Source organism: Poecilia formosa, unplaced genomic scaffold, assembly GCF_000485575.1.
Source record: "Poecilia formosa unplaced genomic scaffold, Poecilia_formosa-5.1.2 Scaffold88, whole genome shotgun sequence".
Taxonomy (NCBI): Eukaryota; Metazoa; Chordata; class Actinopteri; order Cyprinodontiformes; family Poeciliidae; genus Poecilia; species Poecilia formosa.
The window spans coordinates 1,627,202-1,642,495 of record NW_006800027.1 but is presented as its reverse complement, the minus strand read 5'-3'; the positions used below and the strand labels follow the sequence as shown (position 1 = coordinate 1,642,495).

Here is a 15,294-nt window from a genome sequence, read left to right as displayed (position 1 = left end):
TTCCTGGAAAGTGCATTATAGATTTTACAGTTAGCAAAATTCATATTTAAGACATGAACACAACCGAGCGACATTCACAATCATCACCTTTTGGACAGTGTGTTGCATAGAGGAGGAAATGTCCCTTAAGCAAATGTATAAAAATTATTTATATTCAGATGAAAAGGGGGGAGGTCGATGTGGGCATTGTTGTTCCATCAGAGCATGTGTTGTTGGTCATGTTGCCATCTTTATGCCTTTACCAAAGCAGCGAACTCTGCAGGGTAGACAGAGACAGAAAATCATGCAAAGTTGGCCATTTGTTTAAGCAAGGGACTGTCCAACGAGTGTCTCGGCACGTACCATCAGCGCCAATCTTGCCATCTCCGTCGCTGTCACCGGCTTTGAGGAAAACCTTGGTCTCACCGTCGGTCAGTGCACGGGCACCTCCGCTGAAGTTCTGCAGAAACAGCCTGCCACAGACACAAGAGGTGCTCAGCTAACATTATTGATCAAAACACATCACAAATAGACCAAATAAGGCAGCTGTGCTGAAATCACAATGCAAAGGTGGGTTAAGCAAGCATAGTCATGGACATTTTTATTTAAAACTATTCATGGTCGCTCAGTCCTTATCTCAGGTCTCAAAGACGTTGAATGTCAGACGAGTTTGGCCCATCTGATCAACCCCCAAAACTCTCCAAACATATTTAGACACCAAAAGAAACCATCTTTCCATACACGATATCTCACTTTGCAACCCCTTTGTTCAGGTAAAGTTCCTTCTCTTGACAAGATTTTGCTTGGTGGGGCAGGTGTCGCCTCGAGAAAGATTTAAAAGGATCTCCCAGATGGGGGCCACTGCTAAACTTGAGATGGCACAAGGAAATACATAAAGAAATGTAATGCATGCTGATGTTGGATTACAACTGCAAATAAAGGCGTGAGTAGGTTGCAATCCCAAAAAATTCTCTCTAAGTAAGACTTTCTGGATACGGCTCCACTAAAATTTAAAGGATAGTCATAACCGCCTCCGTCTACCCTCCTACTGCTACTGCTGAATAGTATTTAATCTTAATTTAACATCATAAGATGAGCACCCCTACCCTTAAAGGTCTCCCATGTGAATGTAGAAATCCATTCCTTCTTGCATTCCTGCAGTATCTTGTATCAGTTAACTCTGTTGGTCACTATAGTAATTGCTATCTAAAGTATGAAGCCCATTTTGTCCAGCCATGCATCTTACTTCAGCTCTTCCTCCTCAATGAAGCCACTCTTGTCCTGGTCAATGATGGCGAAGGCCTTCTTGACATCGTCGGCGCTCTTTCCGGCCAGACCACAAGTCTTGAAGAATTTCTTGTAGTCGAATGAGTCCGCGCCTGAAATCAGCAGAGCTTATTATGCTACTGAGACCAGAGGCAAAGACAGTGGCTATCAATAAGAATAAGGATACAACAAAACACAAAACAAGAGTAAGAAAAAGTATAGAAGAATCACCTTTGCACTCATCCAGGGCTTTAGTAATGTCAGCATCATTCAGTACACCTGCGAAAGCCATTTTGATCTGCAGAGATAGAACACTGATTAATTTAAACTCTTGTAAAAGCAGTTGTCCCTAAAGAAACAGCCTATTTGTATTAAGGACTTGATCATAGCTCACTGCATTGCAAAAAAACAAACCACAATCACAAAGCTAAAGAAACAGAATTTTGATCACTCCAAAAACAATTCACACCATGTCTTGCAAACAAACAATGCTGCTTAAATAGCTGTCTTTTGGCTTTCCGAGTAGAACAAACAGAATGAGAAAGGGTTCCGATTTGAAATACTTGAGTCCAATTCTCTCTGAAGTGCAGGGTTTGCATTGCTTCACTCCTTCCGTGAAGCTGAGATTGACACCTGCAACTACTGCGAGATGCTGAGGTCTGACCAATAATCCAAGGCTCTGTTTTTTTTTTGTTTTTTTTAAACGCTGACGGTCCCAAATGTAGGCATTCAGTGTGTTTCTTTAGGTGCTGCAATGCAGTGAGGTCCTGAGCAAACCCAATGTCAAAAGAAATAAAGAGCAAAAAGGCTTTTCAAGGATGCAAGGCTGGATGCGGGTCCCGCATTTTCTCTTCCCTTTCCTCTCTTCCTTCAGACTCACCTCGGTTGTGCCTTTTGCTTTGTAGGGTACAGATGACACAGACAAGACTGGAGTCGACTGCAGTGACCATCCCGGTGCTCCCAATGACCTTTTATATACTGTCACGCTGTGGAAATCTGAAGCATAAGATAACTGACACCGTGCTGAGGAGGAGGAGGTGGAAGAGGAGGAAGACGAAGGGGGGGGGGGGGCTCGTACTGCAGCTACAGAGCGGTCTATTTTAAGTTTCAAAAATGAAGACGCTTAAAAGGTGCGTTTGAAGAAGTCTTTAATGTCCCTGGCTGCTAAGAATAGGCCTCCGTGCTGCTGAGGTGGGCGAATTGGAAGGGCTGCTGCCAACCCGTAACCATATTCATGAGGATACTCAGCATGCATGTAGCTGGAGTAAGTTGGACAAACTGGTTGTTTCTGCTACTTTTAACACTAACCAGTTTAAAGGTATGATTTAACCTCTCCTTTTAGTGAATCTATTGCTCTTGTGTTTCATTTTGAGCAGAGCATAGTTTTGTGTATTTGAGGTGTTATTTGTGTACTGTGTGGAATGTGAAATAAATTCACTTTGTGAGGAATCTGGTTTTCTTGTTACATGTCAGCAATGGGTATATAAGTCCAACCTTTGAAGAAATATTTTGTGTTTTTTTTATATATATATTTAAAAAATATATAATTTTTAGGTTTTAAAGGAAATGGAAGATGTTTAGAAAAAAGAAATCTCAGTCAGCCCTGTTTTGACCATTTCATCTTCACAGAGCATTGGAGGAAATGTCTATTTTTGTGTTAGAGGGCAAATCAATTCTGGAAACATTGCTCAATGTTACTAAATGCTTATGGGGCCTTTGTCTTTGTTTTCGGACAGAATAATTAAATAACTCTGTAGAGGATAAAACTGAAGATCTATGACCAATAGGTGGCAGCATAATGCTGTGGGGTAAGCTGCAGCCCTTGAGCCTCTTTCTGTTTTGACCACTGCCTGACTGTAACTAGGTGAGGGTGTTATCTGATAGGGATGAGGGTTTACATGTTGCTCACTTGCAATGCCCACTGCAATTGCAATCTGGCTTCAGAGGGAAAAATAAATGCTTTGAATATTTTTTTAAGCGAATGCACTCCTTTAGACTGTTTTACCCTCCTAAAAAAGATGTTTTACTGCAAAGAAAGTGAATAAATAAAGTGGGTAATTTGCTAAAAGAGTCCTTAAACCAGTGTAGCTATTTGCAGTGGGTTTGAGCCAGAAAGCAGTCCTGCTGCTGAGACAGGGACTGTTAATAGCCATCCTGTTGCCACAGCACATCATTTAACTGATTATGCAGCACTTGTAGAATAAATAGATCTTGGACTAGGTCATCTAATTACCCAAAGTTTGGCAGCTATCTATTGCAGAGCTCCCTGGGTCTAAAGAAGCATGTGAGCAGGGCCCTGGGGCAATTCCCAGCACATTTCCCAAGCCCTGGCCAGTGTCCAGCCACGCTCCCCTTCCCATTAACCAATTATGAGAACAAGTGCCGGGCAAGTCATCTAACCCATTGCTTAGCGGCTCTTGAGTATTCAAAAGCTCTGGCATATGAGGACTCACTTGACACTGGCTCTTCCTTAGCCCCATTGTGTTGAAATGATTTCTGTTAGGAAATGCAGCACACTCAGCCAAAGACTGACCTGAACAAGATGACTTCACACCAAAAGAGTATTTATTCCTGGTTTTTCACTCTTCCTCAAAAGTGCAGATGGTGTTGTACAGTTTGCACAAGTCATCATTTCTGAACACATAACACAGTTTGAGTAACATTAACAGCAAAATATGTCTTCCATGTTGAGAAACAGTTCGCAGGCAACTCATAAATAAGGTATAAAAAATATTCTTTCAGCTGGTGATTAATGAATCTTTGAGGAGTTTGCGGTTCCATGAAAAGAAGTGGATCTTGGTCAGTGGAAATTTATGCCTTTACGAGGGCAGCAAACTCTGCAAAGGTAGAATGAAACTGCTGTTAGTTGCAGAAAGTAGAAAATCTTTGCAAAAATGTATTGGCGTAAGACTCATTGAGCCGATTCTGACCAAGAGTTACGATTGATACAGTTCAATGGCCAAAGTGCAAAACCTTCTGTCTGCAGGATTCTCTCATTGGTAGATTTCACTTTAGATGATGGGAACCAGTAAAGCTGCTTTTATTCAGTCTGCATGCAGGAAAACACTTCTTGTGACAAAGAATTAATCTGATGAAGAAAAAAGTCCAATCAAGGTCATTGGGAATACAACTGCTCATTTTCAGATAGACGGTTTTGTACTTTGGCACACTGATATGTATATATATATACATTTTTAAATTGCACTTCAATTCTTTTAAGTTTATGCAAAGAACTCTTACCATCAACTCCGATCTTGCCATCACCATCACTGTCACCAGCGGCAAGGAAAGTCTTAGTCTCCTTGTCGGTGAGTGCCCTGGCACTGGCAGAGAAGTTCTGCAGGAACAGCCTGACGAGCGGGCAAAAGAGTGAGAATTAAACCTATGCAGGTAAGCCTTAACTAATCATTCAAATCTTTTTTGGTCTTTTAGATAGTTAGGAAAAATGTAATGCATGACTAAGCAGGTCAAAAAATATTCAAATCGACTGAAATGTGATCAAGCCCAGCCCTCAAACAGAAGGATGGCTATGCAAGACTAGATAGTAATGTCACATTTTATCCACATTTAAAGCCAATAAGCTTTGAATTTAGCGGCACTAAGTGTTCAAGTAATGTCTTACTTCAGCTCCTCCTCCTCAATGAAGCCACTGTTGTCCTGGTCAATGGTGGCGAAGGCCTTCTTGACATCATCGGCGGACTTGCTGGCCAGGCCGCATGCCTTGAAGAAATTCTTGTAGTCGAAGGAGTCAGCAGCTGAAAATGCACATTTCGTCTCCATTAGTGCCGGATACGTCAGCAACAAGGTGTGGATGTCTCAGGGTAGCTGTAGCTGGCAGTTTCTGAGGCACGTTCGTGAAACTGAGAGTTTGGTAAACGTCTGCCTCTCTGCTCTTAGCTACTTTGGTAAGTTTAAACGATGCAGTGCTGTGTGAAAATAAAGGAAAAGTCTCACCAGCGCAGCCGTCCAGGGCAGCCTTGACATCAGCATCGTTGAGACCAGCGAAGGCCATTTTTTATTCTTGGGAGGAAAAGGAGACAAATCTCAAGGTTAGGATGAGCATCTGAAATACTAACAAGTTCTTATGTTGTTACAGTGGAAAGAAAATAAAAAGCATCAACCAAAATGACTATGACAGCATGCCCTGAGACTTTTTATGTCTAACAAAAGCATAGATTTTAGGTTATAAAATCCCAGATGAAAAGTTATTCCTTTCCCCTCATAGCTTCACGTAAAAGTTGCTTCCTTTTTTTTTGTCATTTTACAAACCTTTGAAACATCATAAGCATCTATGTTTGCTGATAGCTAAACAGCTTCCCTGTTTAGCTAGCTCCTGTGAGGATGTTTCCCCACAGGAGCCTACAGACTATTCATCCCAAAGCGTTTAACTGTGACCGCACTTAAGAAACGATGCTCTCACCAGGAGACCAGATGCACACAGGCATGAATATCTATCAAACATTTTTAAAAGATGACAGCTGAAAACATTCACTGCTGCAAAAGCATGAGTCAGTCTAGCTCTAGCCAACCAGCATTCTTCCAAAAAACGTTGATCCTCTGAAATGAAAAGGCCCGATTTGGTCAACTTTAGTGTTAACTGAAATGTCCTGAGGTCCATGCGTTTGCTGCCTAGATTGGTTCCATTTCTCCCTACAGCTGGTAGTCCACAAAGATCCCCCTCCTCTGAATCCGTTTCAAACCCGCAGTGCGATCTGCAGAAGTCGGGGTAGCTTTTAGAAGGTGCACGTCCCACTCACCTTTGCTCTGCGTTGAGGCGAGTGAAAACCAAGGCGGACTCGAGTGAATGCCAAAAGTCTCTTTCCCCCCTCTCTTATATATCCTTGAGCAACACCATTTAGAGACGTTTGAGTCTCAGTATCAGGTACCAAGATGCATGGGTTTCGAAAAAATGTGTCTAGTAGTCTGGAACTATTTTTAGGTGAACAAATGAGGATGCTACCATGTGTGCTCAGGCCTATAGCTAGACATGTGGAAACTCGAGCAGGCCCCGAAGCTCGTCGATTTCATGGCACATGTTGCAGTCGTGTTATGATTTACAGCCAACATTTAAAATGTTGATTTTAATATTCAAGTACTATAAATGTGCATATGTAAGAGTGCAGGGCACGGTCAGACACTTTATCCTAGGCGATGATGAGAAGTGAACACCAAGTACCTGCAGCCACTTGGTGTTCAATTTCCTGATTACTATAGAGACAAAATAATTATTTAAGACCACAGACAGACTTTGCTCCCCACATGAACATGTCATTCAGAGCTCTCAAAAGGAGAATGTTATTTTTTCTTATGATGAGCTGTGATTTTTATTGGACCATCCTTGTGCCAGACACATTCTTCTACATTTCACTGATAAGCAGTGAAGTTTATTAAAATCACTGCATCCAGTGTCATTCAGTGTCTTTTATTTCAAGTTATTACAAGCTGTGTAAGTCATACTGTTTCCCCCCACCCCCCTTTTAATCTTTTATATGAAGTAATACGGTTTCTGATCACTTCACTTGGCATATGCCTCCAGGCCTAAATGCAATCATCTGTCCAAAGTAAAGGATACAGTATCTTTACATGAGTTTCACTGAACCTCCACTGGCAGGGTCGCATTTCAAATGTACCAGCAACATGTCTAAACCGGAACAGGACTTTGAGGTCTGTACCACCAGATCTCTGTCCTTAGTAGGCAATCTGCCAATCATCTGGACTATTTTTTGCATCCCAAATGGGTTTGTGTATTAACAAGGTGACGATTTGATGACAAATCTTATTTTCATTCCTTCTGTTAATTTAGTTGTCAGCCATATTGTCTAAGCAATATGTAGTCTAGATATTTATGATACTGGTGAATATTTCACCCAGACTCAGCAGTAATTTGAGAGTCACCCTCCAGACAGAAGTACAAGCCCTAATAAGACAATCGGGACAATTCAAGAAGGTGCTATTGCAATTAAATGCAATTATATTCATGTCTTGCCATGCTAATGTCCGCATCCTTTTGCGACTATTTCATTACTATTTGTGAAAGGAATGCCTGGTGTATGTCGTCTGCTTCAATGCTGAGCTTGCTTCGGGTTATTCTAAACTTTTTTTATTATTATTTTTTACAAAAGAAGTCTCAGAAGTGTCATGTTCATTTCTTTTCATTCCACCTTGTTTTGTTTTTTGCTGACTTTCATTTTGTTTTTTGCCAAAAGCTCAAAGTCAATCAAACTGAATTGACACCGTATCACTGTAGATTTTATTATTATTATTATTATTATTATTATTATTATTATTATTATTATTATTGGGGCTGGGCTTTAACTGGACAATCCTGACATGAAAACTAGGTCATTCATAGGCCTACCATAAACCATTGTTGCTTTGGCTGTACAGGATGTACTCACACTCCATTTTCAAGTCAAGAGGTTTTCTTTCACCTAATTTTAAGTCTGATCATCTTCTCTGTTAATGAAAAGTCCACACAGAATGATACTGCCATGGTGTGCTAAGGGTGATGTCCAGTGTTAATGTCCCATCTCAGATAATATTTCTGCATGATGTGTTTGTGTCCTCTCTACATGGCTCCTGACCACTGGTCTTAGCCAGCTTGATTTTATTTAGAATAATTTATAATATTTTGTGACCTCAAAGAGCACATGGTGATGATGGCAAGCTACTGGTCTGTAGCCACAACTGCCCTGGGGCAGTCTGACAGAAGCAAGGCTGCCATTTTGCACCATCAGCCCTTCTGACCAACCCCAGCTGGCAGGTAAAGCGCCTGGCCCAAAGACACAAGCAACAAGGTTGAGAAATTGAACCAGCGACCCACCGAAACATTTAATTTAATTGAGTTTAATTGAGAGGTATCAGTGTAAAAAGGACTAGGTATCTGGACCTTTTGGGGACGATTAAGAAGACCTGAGATCATTTCACCACATCTTAAAATAACTTCAAAGAGATAACGAAAAAAACAACAGACGACAGTGGTACAACACCTGAAATCCATTTTTTTATTCCATTCAGAAGACCAATATTGATTCAATGCAGACATCCACGTTTTGCCTTTTCAACCTTTTTCACGTGTTAACAAATCAAATACGAAACTAGCAAGCAGGTGCGAAATTTGGTCCTTTTTTTCATCAGCCAATGAAGAGTGAAGAACTCCAAATTCATGATTTGAGTATTTCCATCTTCAGTTCAAAAGATCACAGAACTCTGGAGGGAGGAAACAAATGGACAGACGTTAGTTTGCTACAGAGTATTCTTCTGTTTTTGCATCACTTTTTTTTATATTTTGTTACCTTCTATCCCAATTTTGCCATCGCTGTCTTTATCCCCTGCTGCCATCAAAGCCTTCGTTTCAGCCACCGTGAGCTCTCTGGCAGCTGGACAGAAGTTCTGCAGGAACAATCTAAAAGAGGACCGCGCAATAAGAATAAATACATAAACGCATAGTCGTAATTTCATACCCTATTCTCCGATACCTTATCTTCATGCGCACAACATGATGTGCCTTAAAAATGTTTGATTTACAATATCTTTGGGGCCCAAACTGTGGTTTGTGTTTACACCTCTGTCCTTACTTCAGCTCCTCTTCCTCAATGAATCCGCTCTTGTCTTGGTCCAGGACAGTAAACACTTTCTTCCTGTCTGCCTCAGACAAGCCAGTCAGTCCCACTTGTGCAAAGAACATCTTGAAGTCAAATGTGCCTGGAGCTACAGTACATGGGTCAGGCAGAAAGAGAGAGAGAGAGGAGACAGAATATGAAATGGAGCAACCACAAGAAACAGACACATGCGTGAGTGAGTGAGAGAGTGAATGGTCAATCGCTGAATGACATTAAAGAACGAATAGTGGGGGTCTGAATAGAGACGTTGCATTTACTCATTCGCTCAGATGACTTTCATTCTTCTGCCAATGACATTTACCAATATACACCCTGAAGCACATTGTAGGCTTTGCTCCTGTGCTTTTTAAACAGCACAAGGAAAACAAATATTGCCTCAGGTTTTAATGCAAACTTAAATGCCAAAACTTCTCAACTTATGGAGGTTTTTGCAAGAAGACACCCTGAAATAGCTCAAAAGACTCACACTGAAGAGGATCTCTAAAATGATGAATTCATTTATTGTGTCACATCCTCTAGTGTAGCCATTTCATAGCAATGTTTATTTTACTTTGAAAAACTTGCTCATATTTTCTTGACCTGCCAAAGCATAAAAATAGCAAGAACCAGCAACAGAGCTTTGCATGCCTTGCCATGCAGACATAATTGCTAAAGATAAATAATTAAATGTCTCGGCATGCAAGGAGCTTTATAGCTTGTGCTATTGGGTCAGCTATGTTAGGGATGTCTGATGAAAAGCCTTCCAACTGGTCCCTGGTTGGTAACCAGTCTCCTGCCGTGGGTTTGCCTGGTAACCAGCAGGATCCCTGCCCTCACCCTCCTGTGAACAACACAGTGCAATGCTTCCCCTCAGGAGTGTTAGCCGTGTCTCTATGTACATATGTGTGTATTTCCTTAAATTAAAGAGGATTTTTCTGCTCTTTATATATATCTTCTTGCAAGCAGATTTGTGCATATTATCTGACTCACCTTGACAAGCTTGGACTGCAGCTTTGACGTCCTCTTCACTCAACATCCCAGCAAATGCCATGTTTCTCTGGGGCTACCTTAGGGAGACACAGAAACACATGAATGGAAGGTGACAGAAACAGAATCTGGTGCTCTTTTTTTATGTCAGATAGCGGTTCATGTGAGATAAAATCGGTTGGAATGAAGCCATATACTATAATTGCTCATTGCCTGTAGTGTAAAATAAGACATTGGTTAGCACTTAGAGTATAGTTTTCATGAAAAGGATACCACTTGTTAGAAACATAAATACTGTAGCAAAATTTGCCTAAGAGAAGAAGCTGGACTTTAATTTTAAGCTCATCAGAAAATGTTAGTGAACATAGAAAGTTGCTAAAATAAACAAGAAATCAAGAATAGGGTTTCACATTCTGTAGTTTCTTCCTAATAGCAAAACAATTTTTTTTTTTCAAAAGATACAAAGCTAAAGAAATAACACAATTGTACAAAGGAACCAAAAGATGCTCACCGTGCTGTGGGTGATGTTTTAACTTTCCAAGCAGATGATGTTGCGGATCTCTTCCTCGTTCGCTTTGTGCCCGAGTCACTGACACTCTGTTGCAGATTCGTGATCTAGAGTGTAAGAAGCAACCTGACGTCTCTGTCCTCAATCCCCGAGAGATTCCCTGTATGCCACGCATTGCCTCCTCCTCCTTCATCAGTTAATCAGAGCAGATAATTTTGTCATTCATAGGCCTACTGATTTGTAAACTTACGGGCATATCAGAAACATCGGTTTAAGAAAAAAAAAAAAGAAAAAAAAAAACCTTTGTCATCTGATTAAAGCAAATGCAGATTATTTCACTGTACCTGTGTTAGATTGCTCTTACTCACTTTAATGTTGTGAAAAAGTTACATATAGATACATATTAAAAACACAGACTCACAAAATGTTGCATATTTCTGTAGACAAAATATTCTATATGAACTGTCAGAACAAATTGCTTCTTGATTCTTACTAGATATCAAAACATACACATCTCAATTTCAAAACAGTTTAATGAAAAATAATTGGTTTCTCTTTTTAAATTGGCATATCAAATCATAATCATATAGAATGCCTTGTAAAAATATTCATGCCCCCTTGATATCTTTCACATTTTGTCATGTTGAATTCATAAACTAGAATGTCATTTGGATTTCATCTGACAGACCAACATAAAATATTGCATAACTGAGAATGTCACACATAACTTTCAAAACCTTTTGCAACAAAAATCTGGAAAATGGTGGTGTGCATTTTCTTATGGGATTCCATTGTCCCATCAACTCTGACCTGCATCTTCTCTGTCCCTGGTAAAGAATTTTATTCCCTGAACATGATACTGCCATCACCATGTTTCACTAAAGAGATTATGTGTTCACAGTCATGTCCTGTATAGTTTTCCAACTCAAATACTGTTTTGCATGTTGCCTTTTTCCACTTGTTTGATGTGTTACCCATATTAATTGTGACAAGCTAAAATTGGTACCACTCTGTGGCTTTCTTTCAACAATGGCTCTCTAATATGTTTTTATAAGGGGCAGATTTGACAAATAAAATACAAGTGCTTTAGTGTATGTGCAACAAGATGCTGGATTTCATCTACATGGGTTAAGAGTCTCTTTTCTTTTCTTGTTCTTCTGCAATTATCTGCTGAGGTAGCAGCATCATAGTTTTAAAAAGCAAAACTAGCTTATAAAGAAGACTGACTGTGTCCTGGAGACTGCTATGAAGGCTCTGGGGGTGATGTGTAAAAAAACGGTTTCTTCATAAATGTAGAACATTACAGATAACCCTGAAGATCCTTTTCATGAGGCTGTCATTCAACAATGTTGTCCTATTCTTCTTCTTGAGTTTGTTGGCGGGTGACAAACTGTTATTTGATCTTCATTACCACCACCAACTAACAACAGTGTCCTCAGTCAAAGGCCTTTTAGATTCACTACAGGAAATTCTGCCATCAAGCATCTACATCTTTTTGAAGAAGCTTGGATAATATGACTACCAACAGCATTTAACATTTAACATATTATAATGTTTTTGTATGGCCAACTAGATTTTTCATAAGTGAACTACCAATGTGAGTCTTTGAAATATAAGAATATGGGTATGTTAATGTGGAAATTTATTAGATTGTAAACAAAATAGCCTCAATTTGTCACATACCTCTGTCACTAAATAAAACCAGTTATTTATTTATAGTTGGTTATAAATCCAGAAATTAGCATTTTATTATGGTATGCCTTCTTCCATTGCGTAACACGTCAGTCAAGAGACTGGGAGTAAAAGACTTTCCTCTGCTTTGATACAAATCAGTGAATTCGCTTGACTGATAAGAAAACTACACGCTGATTGGCCATACAAGTACAAGCTAAAGGCATTCTTCCTTTTGATTGGTTTAGGTAACTGCCAGTCACATGGATTTTTACGCCCCTATTCTGTGATGTACAGGAACATGGCGCTTTGGGGGAGAGGCGTTTCATGATACCAAGGGGCTGTTGATTTTTTTTTTCTGAGATTATGTTTATGTAAATAAGGCTTGGACGTTTTCATCAAATATGACAGTTCGCGAAAGGTGGCCGCTGTTTTTGATCTCTATGGACAACGGAACGCTTCATGTCGGAGTTGCGTTTGCTGTCGTCAGCTGAAACTCCTAGCCTCGACATGCTAGCTCAAGCTAGTTAGCCCGGCGAGTAGCATCTGGCTAAAACAGCCCCAAAATGTGCTCTTATGTGTAGCTTACACTGACAGTAAATTGGTAATCAATGTTTAAATCACGTAATTCGGTATTATATCAGCCGTTTATTTAGGACAGTTTCAGTTGGCTAACATTTCGTTAGCTAAACTTGGATGATGGAGAGACGCCATGGGTCTGTGTTATTGCTAGCTACCTGTATTTTTCTGTCTGGATGTTGGCTCTCTGAAGCTTTCCCTCTTCGGGAAACTCGCAAAACAGGTAAGGCACCTGAAGACGAGTTTATTAACAAATGAATGGTATATGGTTTTCTTTACTTTGTGTTTATACGTAAACATGTCTACCAGCTAGCATTTTCTGGAATGGGTACCTGCTGCTAATGATCAACTATAAAGCTAACGCCAGCATAACTGTTCTCTGGTAATTTGTGAAGATTGTTGGGCAGTGTGCGGGTAATGGTTTAAAAAAGAAACCGTTTTACTCGGTGGTTGAACAAACCCGTAAATATTTAAACAAAATTACGGCAAGAACGACACAATCAAGTGAAAGTCACGACCTGGCTAACTGACCACCTGAGAAGCTAATCATAAACAAACTTTCCCCGAATCTCTCCCCTAAGGGAAAGCACACGTTATAATTGGATACATTTACCTCTGCTATCTATTTAACAGCAAGTCGCTTTATTGTGAGGGAAATTCTTAGATGTTGGTATAGATCTCGTCCAATATGTTCACATTTCAATAGCAGTTTATCACACATTCACGTTAACGTGAAAGAGCAAATAAGGTTGAAATTTTAAACATCTATGGTGTTTTAAATGATTTGTAATGGTCACTCAAGAGATTTCATTAGTACTGGAGATTGTACTACATTCATCTTTCAAACATCAGTCTGTGTTGAAACAAAAATACATCCTGCTGACATTTTTCTTACAAACTAAGATATTACAGCATATGAAATGAATACATAAATCATTTTCAATTTTTAGATCTGATCTGGACGTTTTGTGGGCTTATGATATATTTATTCACTGATGTGTCACACCAGTAAATTGCTGTCATATGAGTTTTAAAACATTAACAGACTTTTTGGTTTGTCCTTTAAAAAAATATCTTCTCATCTAAACACCATTTTGGCAGCTTGGACTTTACAGATGACCTTTGCAATGTTAAATTGGAATAAAATCATATGAGGTAGTGAATTATATGCTTATTTGTACTTGAAATGTAAAAATAAAACCCTTGAAGCTGCTTCCTACAATTGCAGATTAAAAGCTATTTTTGAGGAGATGCCACAGTTTGATCACAGTTTGTGTGTTTTGCCTTGCCTTTTAAATTGCACGATAATATGAAGATGGTAACCCATCACTCTAATTATTGGGTGTTTTATTATACAGTTGAATTACTGTGCAAACTAAGCATATACTGTGAAAGCAAAATGGTTATTTTCAAAGGTGAAGAAGTGGAATATTGCACTGAGCTTACGTTTCACCAACTGAACACAAAACTGAAGATGGAAAGACCCAAATACAAACGACAACTAAACACAGTTTTAGCAAAGGTTAGTAATGGCACCAAAATAGAGGAAAGTCATTCTTTGTTGATGTTCCTGGGCTTTAAACCTAGTGGATTGATCAGTGTATTTACGATGACACTGATTTGCTTAAGTAGCACCATTTGACTGAGAAAATTCTGAAAATGAAAACATTTTACACATTTTCCTAAATTTAGACCTTAGTCATCCAAAATTGATTCTGGTATGCACCTTCATTTTTTTGTGCGCTATTAAACAATCCCATGTTTCTATATCCTGACCCGTTTTTGTCTAGATTTATTGCAGAGTTGAGTTGATGATTGCCTACCAGCCTGGCTAAACTGTTTCCAGAATAATCACTTCAACTTTTATAGCACTGAGGATAGTTTACCTGCATCACATGTCTTTTCATGAGTGAGATCATATGACTGTTGTCTATTAAATTATTTATGAAATACATGTTTTGCTATCTCTTCATGTGCTAATTTGCTTGCATCATGACTCTCCTTTTCAAGTTATATTCTATCCAAAACCTGTAAACTTGTGCAGATTTTATAGTGATTTGTATATTCAGCGGATAAGTCAAATAGATTGAAAATCACAGGTCATCTTCAGAATCCCATGAGTCTAGTTTCAGGAAGTAATTTCAGTGTTTTCTAGATTACGTCGGTAATTTTTCATCAGTCCCATTCCCTCCAGTTTCTCAGAATACCGCATTAAAAAAATATATATATAAATAATGTGAAAAAGTTAAACGGTGGACCTGTAATGTGTAACCGCAATGTTTTCTAATCTTATCAGCCCCTATCAATGATTAGCAGCAGTGTTGTTTGCTCAGTTATAATGTAGCATACAGGAAAGAAAGGCTGCAGTATGAGCCCGCTGTTTATGGTTTTATCACCCACAACCTTTCCCTCGCCACTCCTGTTTGGCCTACACCAACCGGTGCATAAATTAAACGGTACAAGTCCATAATTCTTCATTGTTACAGTTTGAATTTAGCTGAAGAACATGGATGTGGATGCACTTAAAAATAATTAAAACTGCTGGCTTAGGTATTCATTAGCAAATGTATTGCCTTAGTGACCTGTTTGGTCCTTTTAGTGTAAAGTAAAAGTACAGTTATAGATTTTTGTGCCTCGTTTTGGGGCGAAGCCAGCTCATGCTGACATGTTTACCACAGGGAATGTTGGCTGTATTCCTTCACT

At 39.4% G+C, this 15,294-nt stretch overlaps 3 protein-coding genes across 3 annotated transcripts; all 3 read right to left on the bottom strand.

The window, feature by feature from the left end:
• LOC103141686 (parvalbumin beta-like) lies at positions 1-2,236 on the bottom strand. The gene is made up of 5 exons (XM_007557420.2): positions 2,126-2,236; positions 1,477-1,543; positions 1,226-1,358; positions 343-452; positions 1-256 (listed from the first exon to the last, which is right to left on the bottom strand). The coding sequence occupies exons 2-5, from the start codon at positions 1,535-1,537 to the stop codon at positions 231-233; spliced, it is 330 nt and encodes a 109-aa protein (XP_007557482.1). The 5' UTR covers positions 1,538-1,543; positions 2,126-2,236; the 3' UTR covers positions 1-230.
• Positions 2,237-3,788: 1,552 nt separating this feature from the next.
• LOC103141685 (parvalbumin beta-like) lies at positions 3,789-6,109 on the bottom strand. The gene is made up of 5 exons (XM_007557419.2): positions 6,003-6,109; positions 5,200-5,265; positions 4,868-5,000; positions 4,486-4,595; positions 3,789-4,082 (listed from the first exon to the last, which is right to left on the bottom strand). Exons 2-5 carry the CDS (start codon positions 5,255-5,257, stop codon positions 4,057-4,059), a joined length of 327 nt encoding a protein of 108 aa, XP_007557481.1. The 5' UTR covers positions 5,258-5,265; positions 6,003-6,109; the 3' UTR covers positions 3,789-4,056.
• A 2,120-nt stretch (positions 6,110-8,229) lies between these two features.
• Positions 8,230-10,504, bottom strand: LOC103141684 (parvalbumin beta-like). Its single transcript, XM_007557418.2, has 5 exons — positions 10,345-10,504; positions 9,837-9,913; positions 8,823-8,955; positions 8,541-8,650; positions 8,230-8,454 (listed from the first exon to the last, which is right to left on the bottom strand). Exons 2-5 carry the CDS (start codon positions 9,895-9,897, stop codon positions 8,432-8,434), a joined length of 327 nt encoding a protein of 108 aa, XP_007557480.1. The 5' UTR covers positions 9,898-9,913; positions 10,345-10,504; the 3' UTR covers positions 8,230-8,431.
• Positions 10,505-15,294: the final 4,790 nt, after the last annotated feature.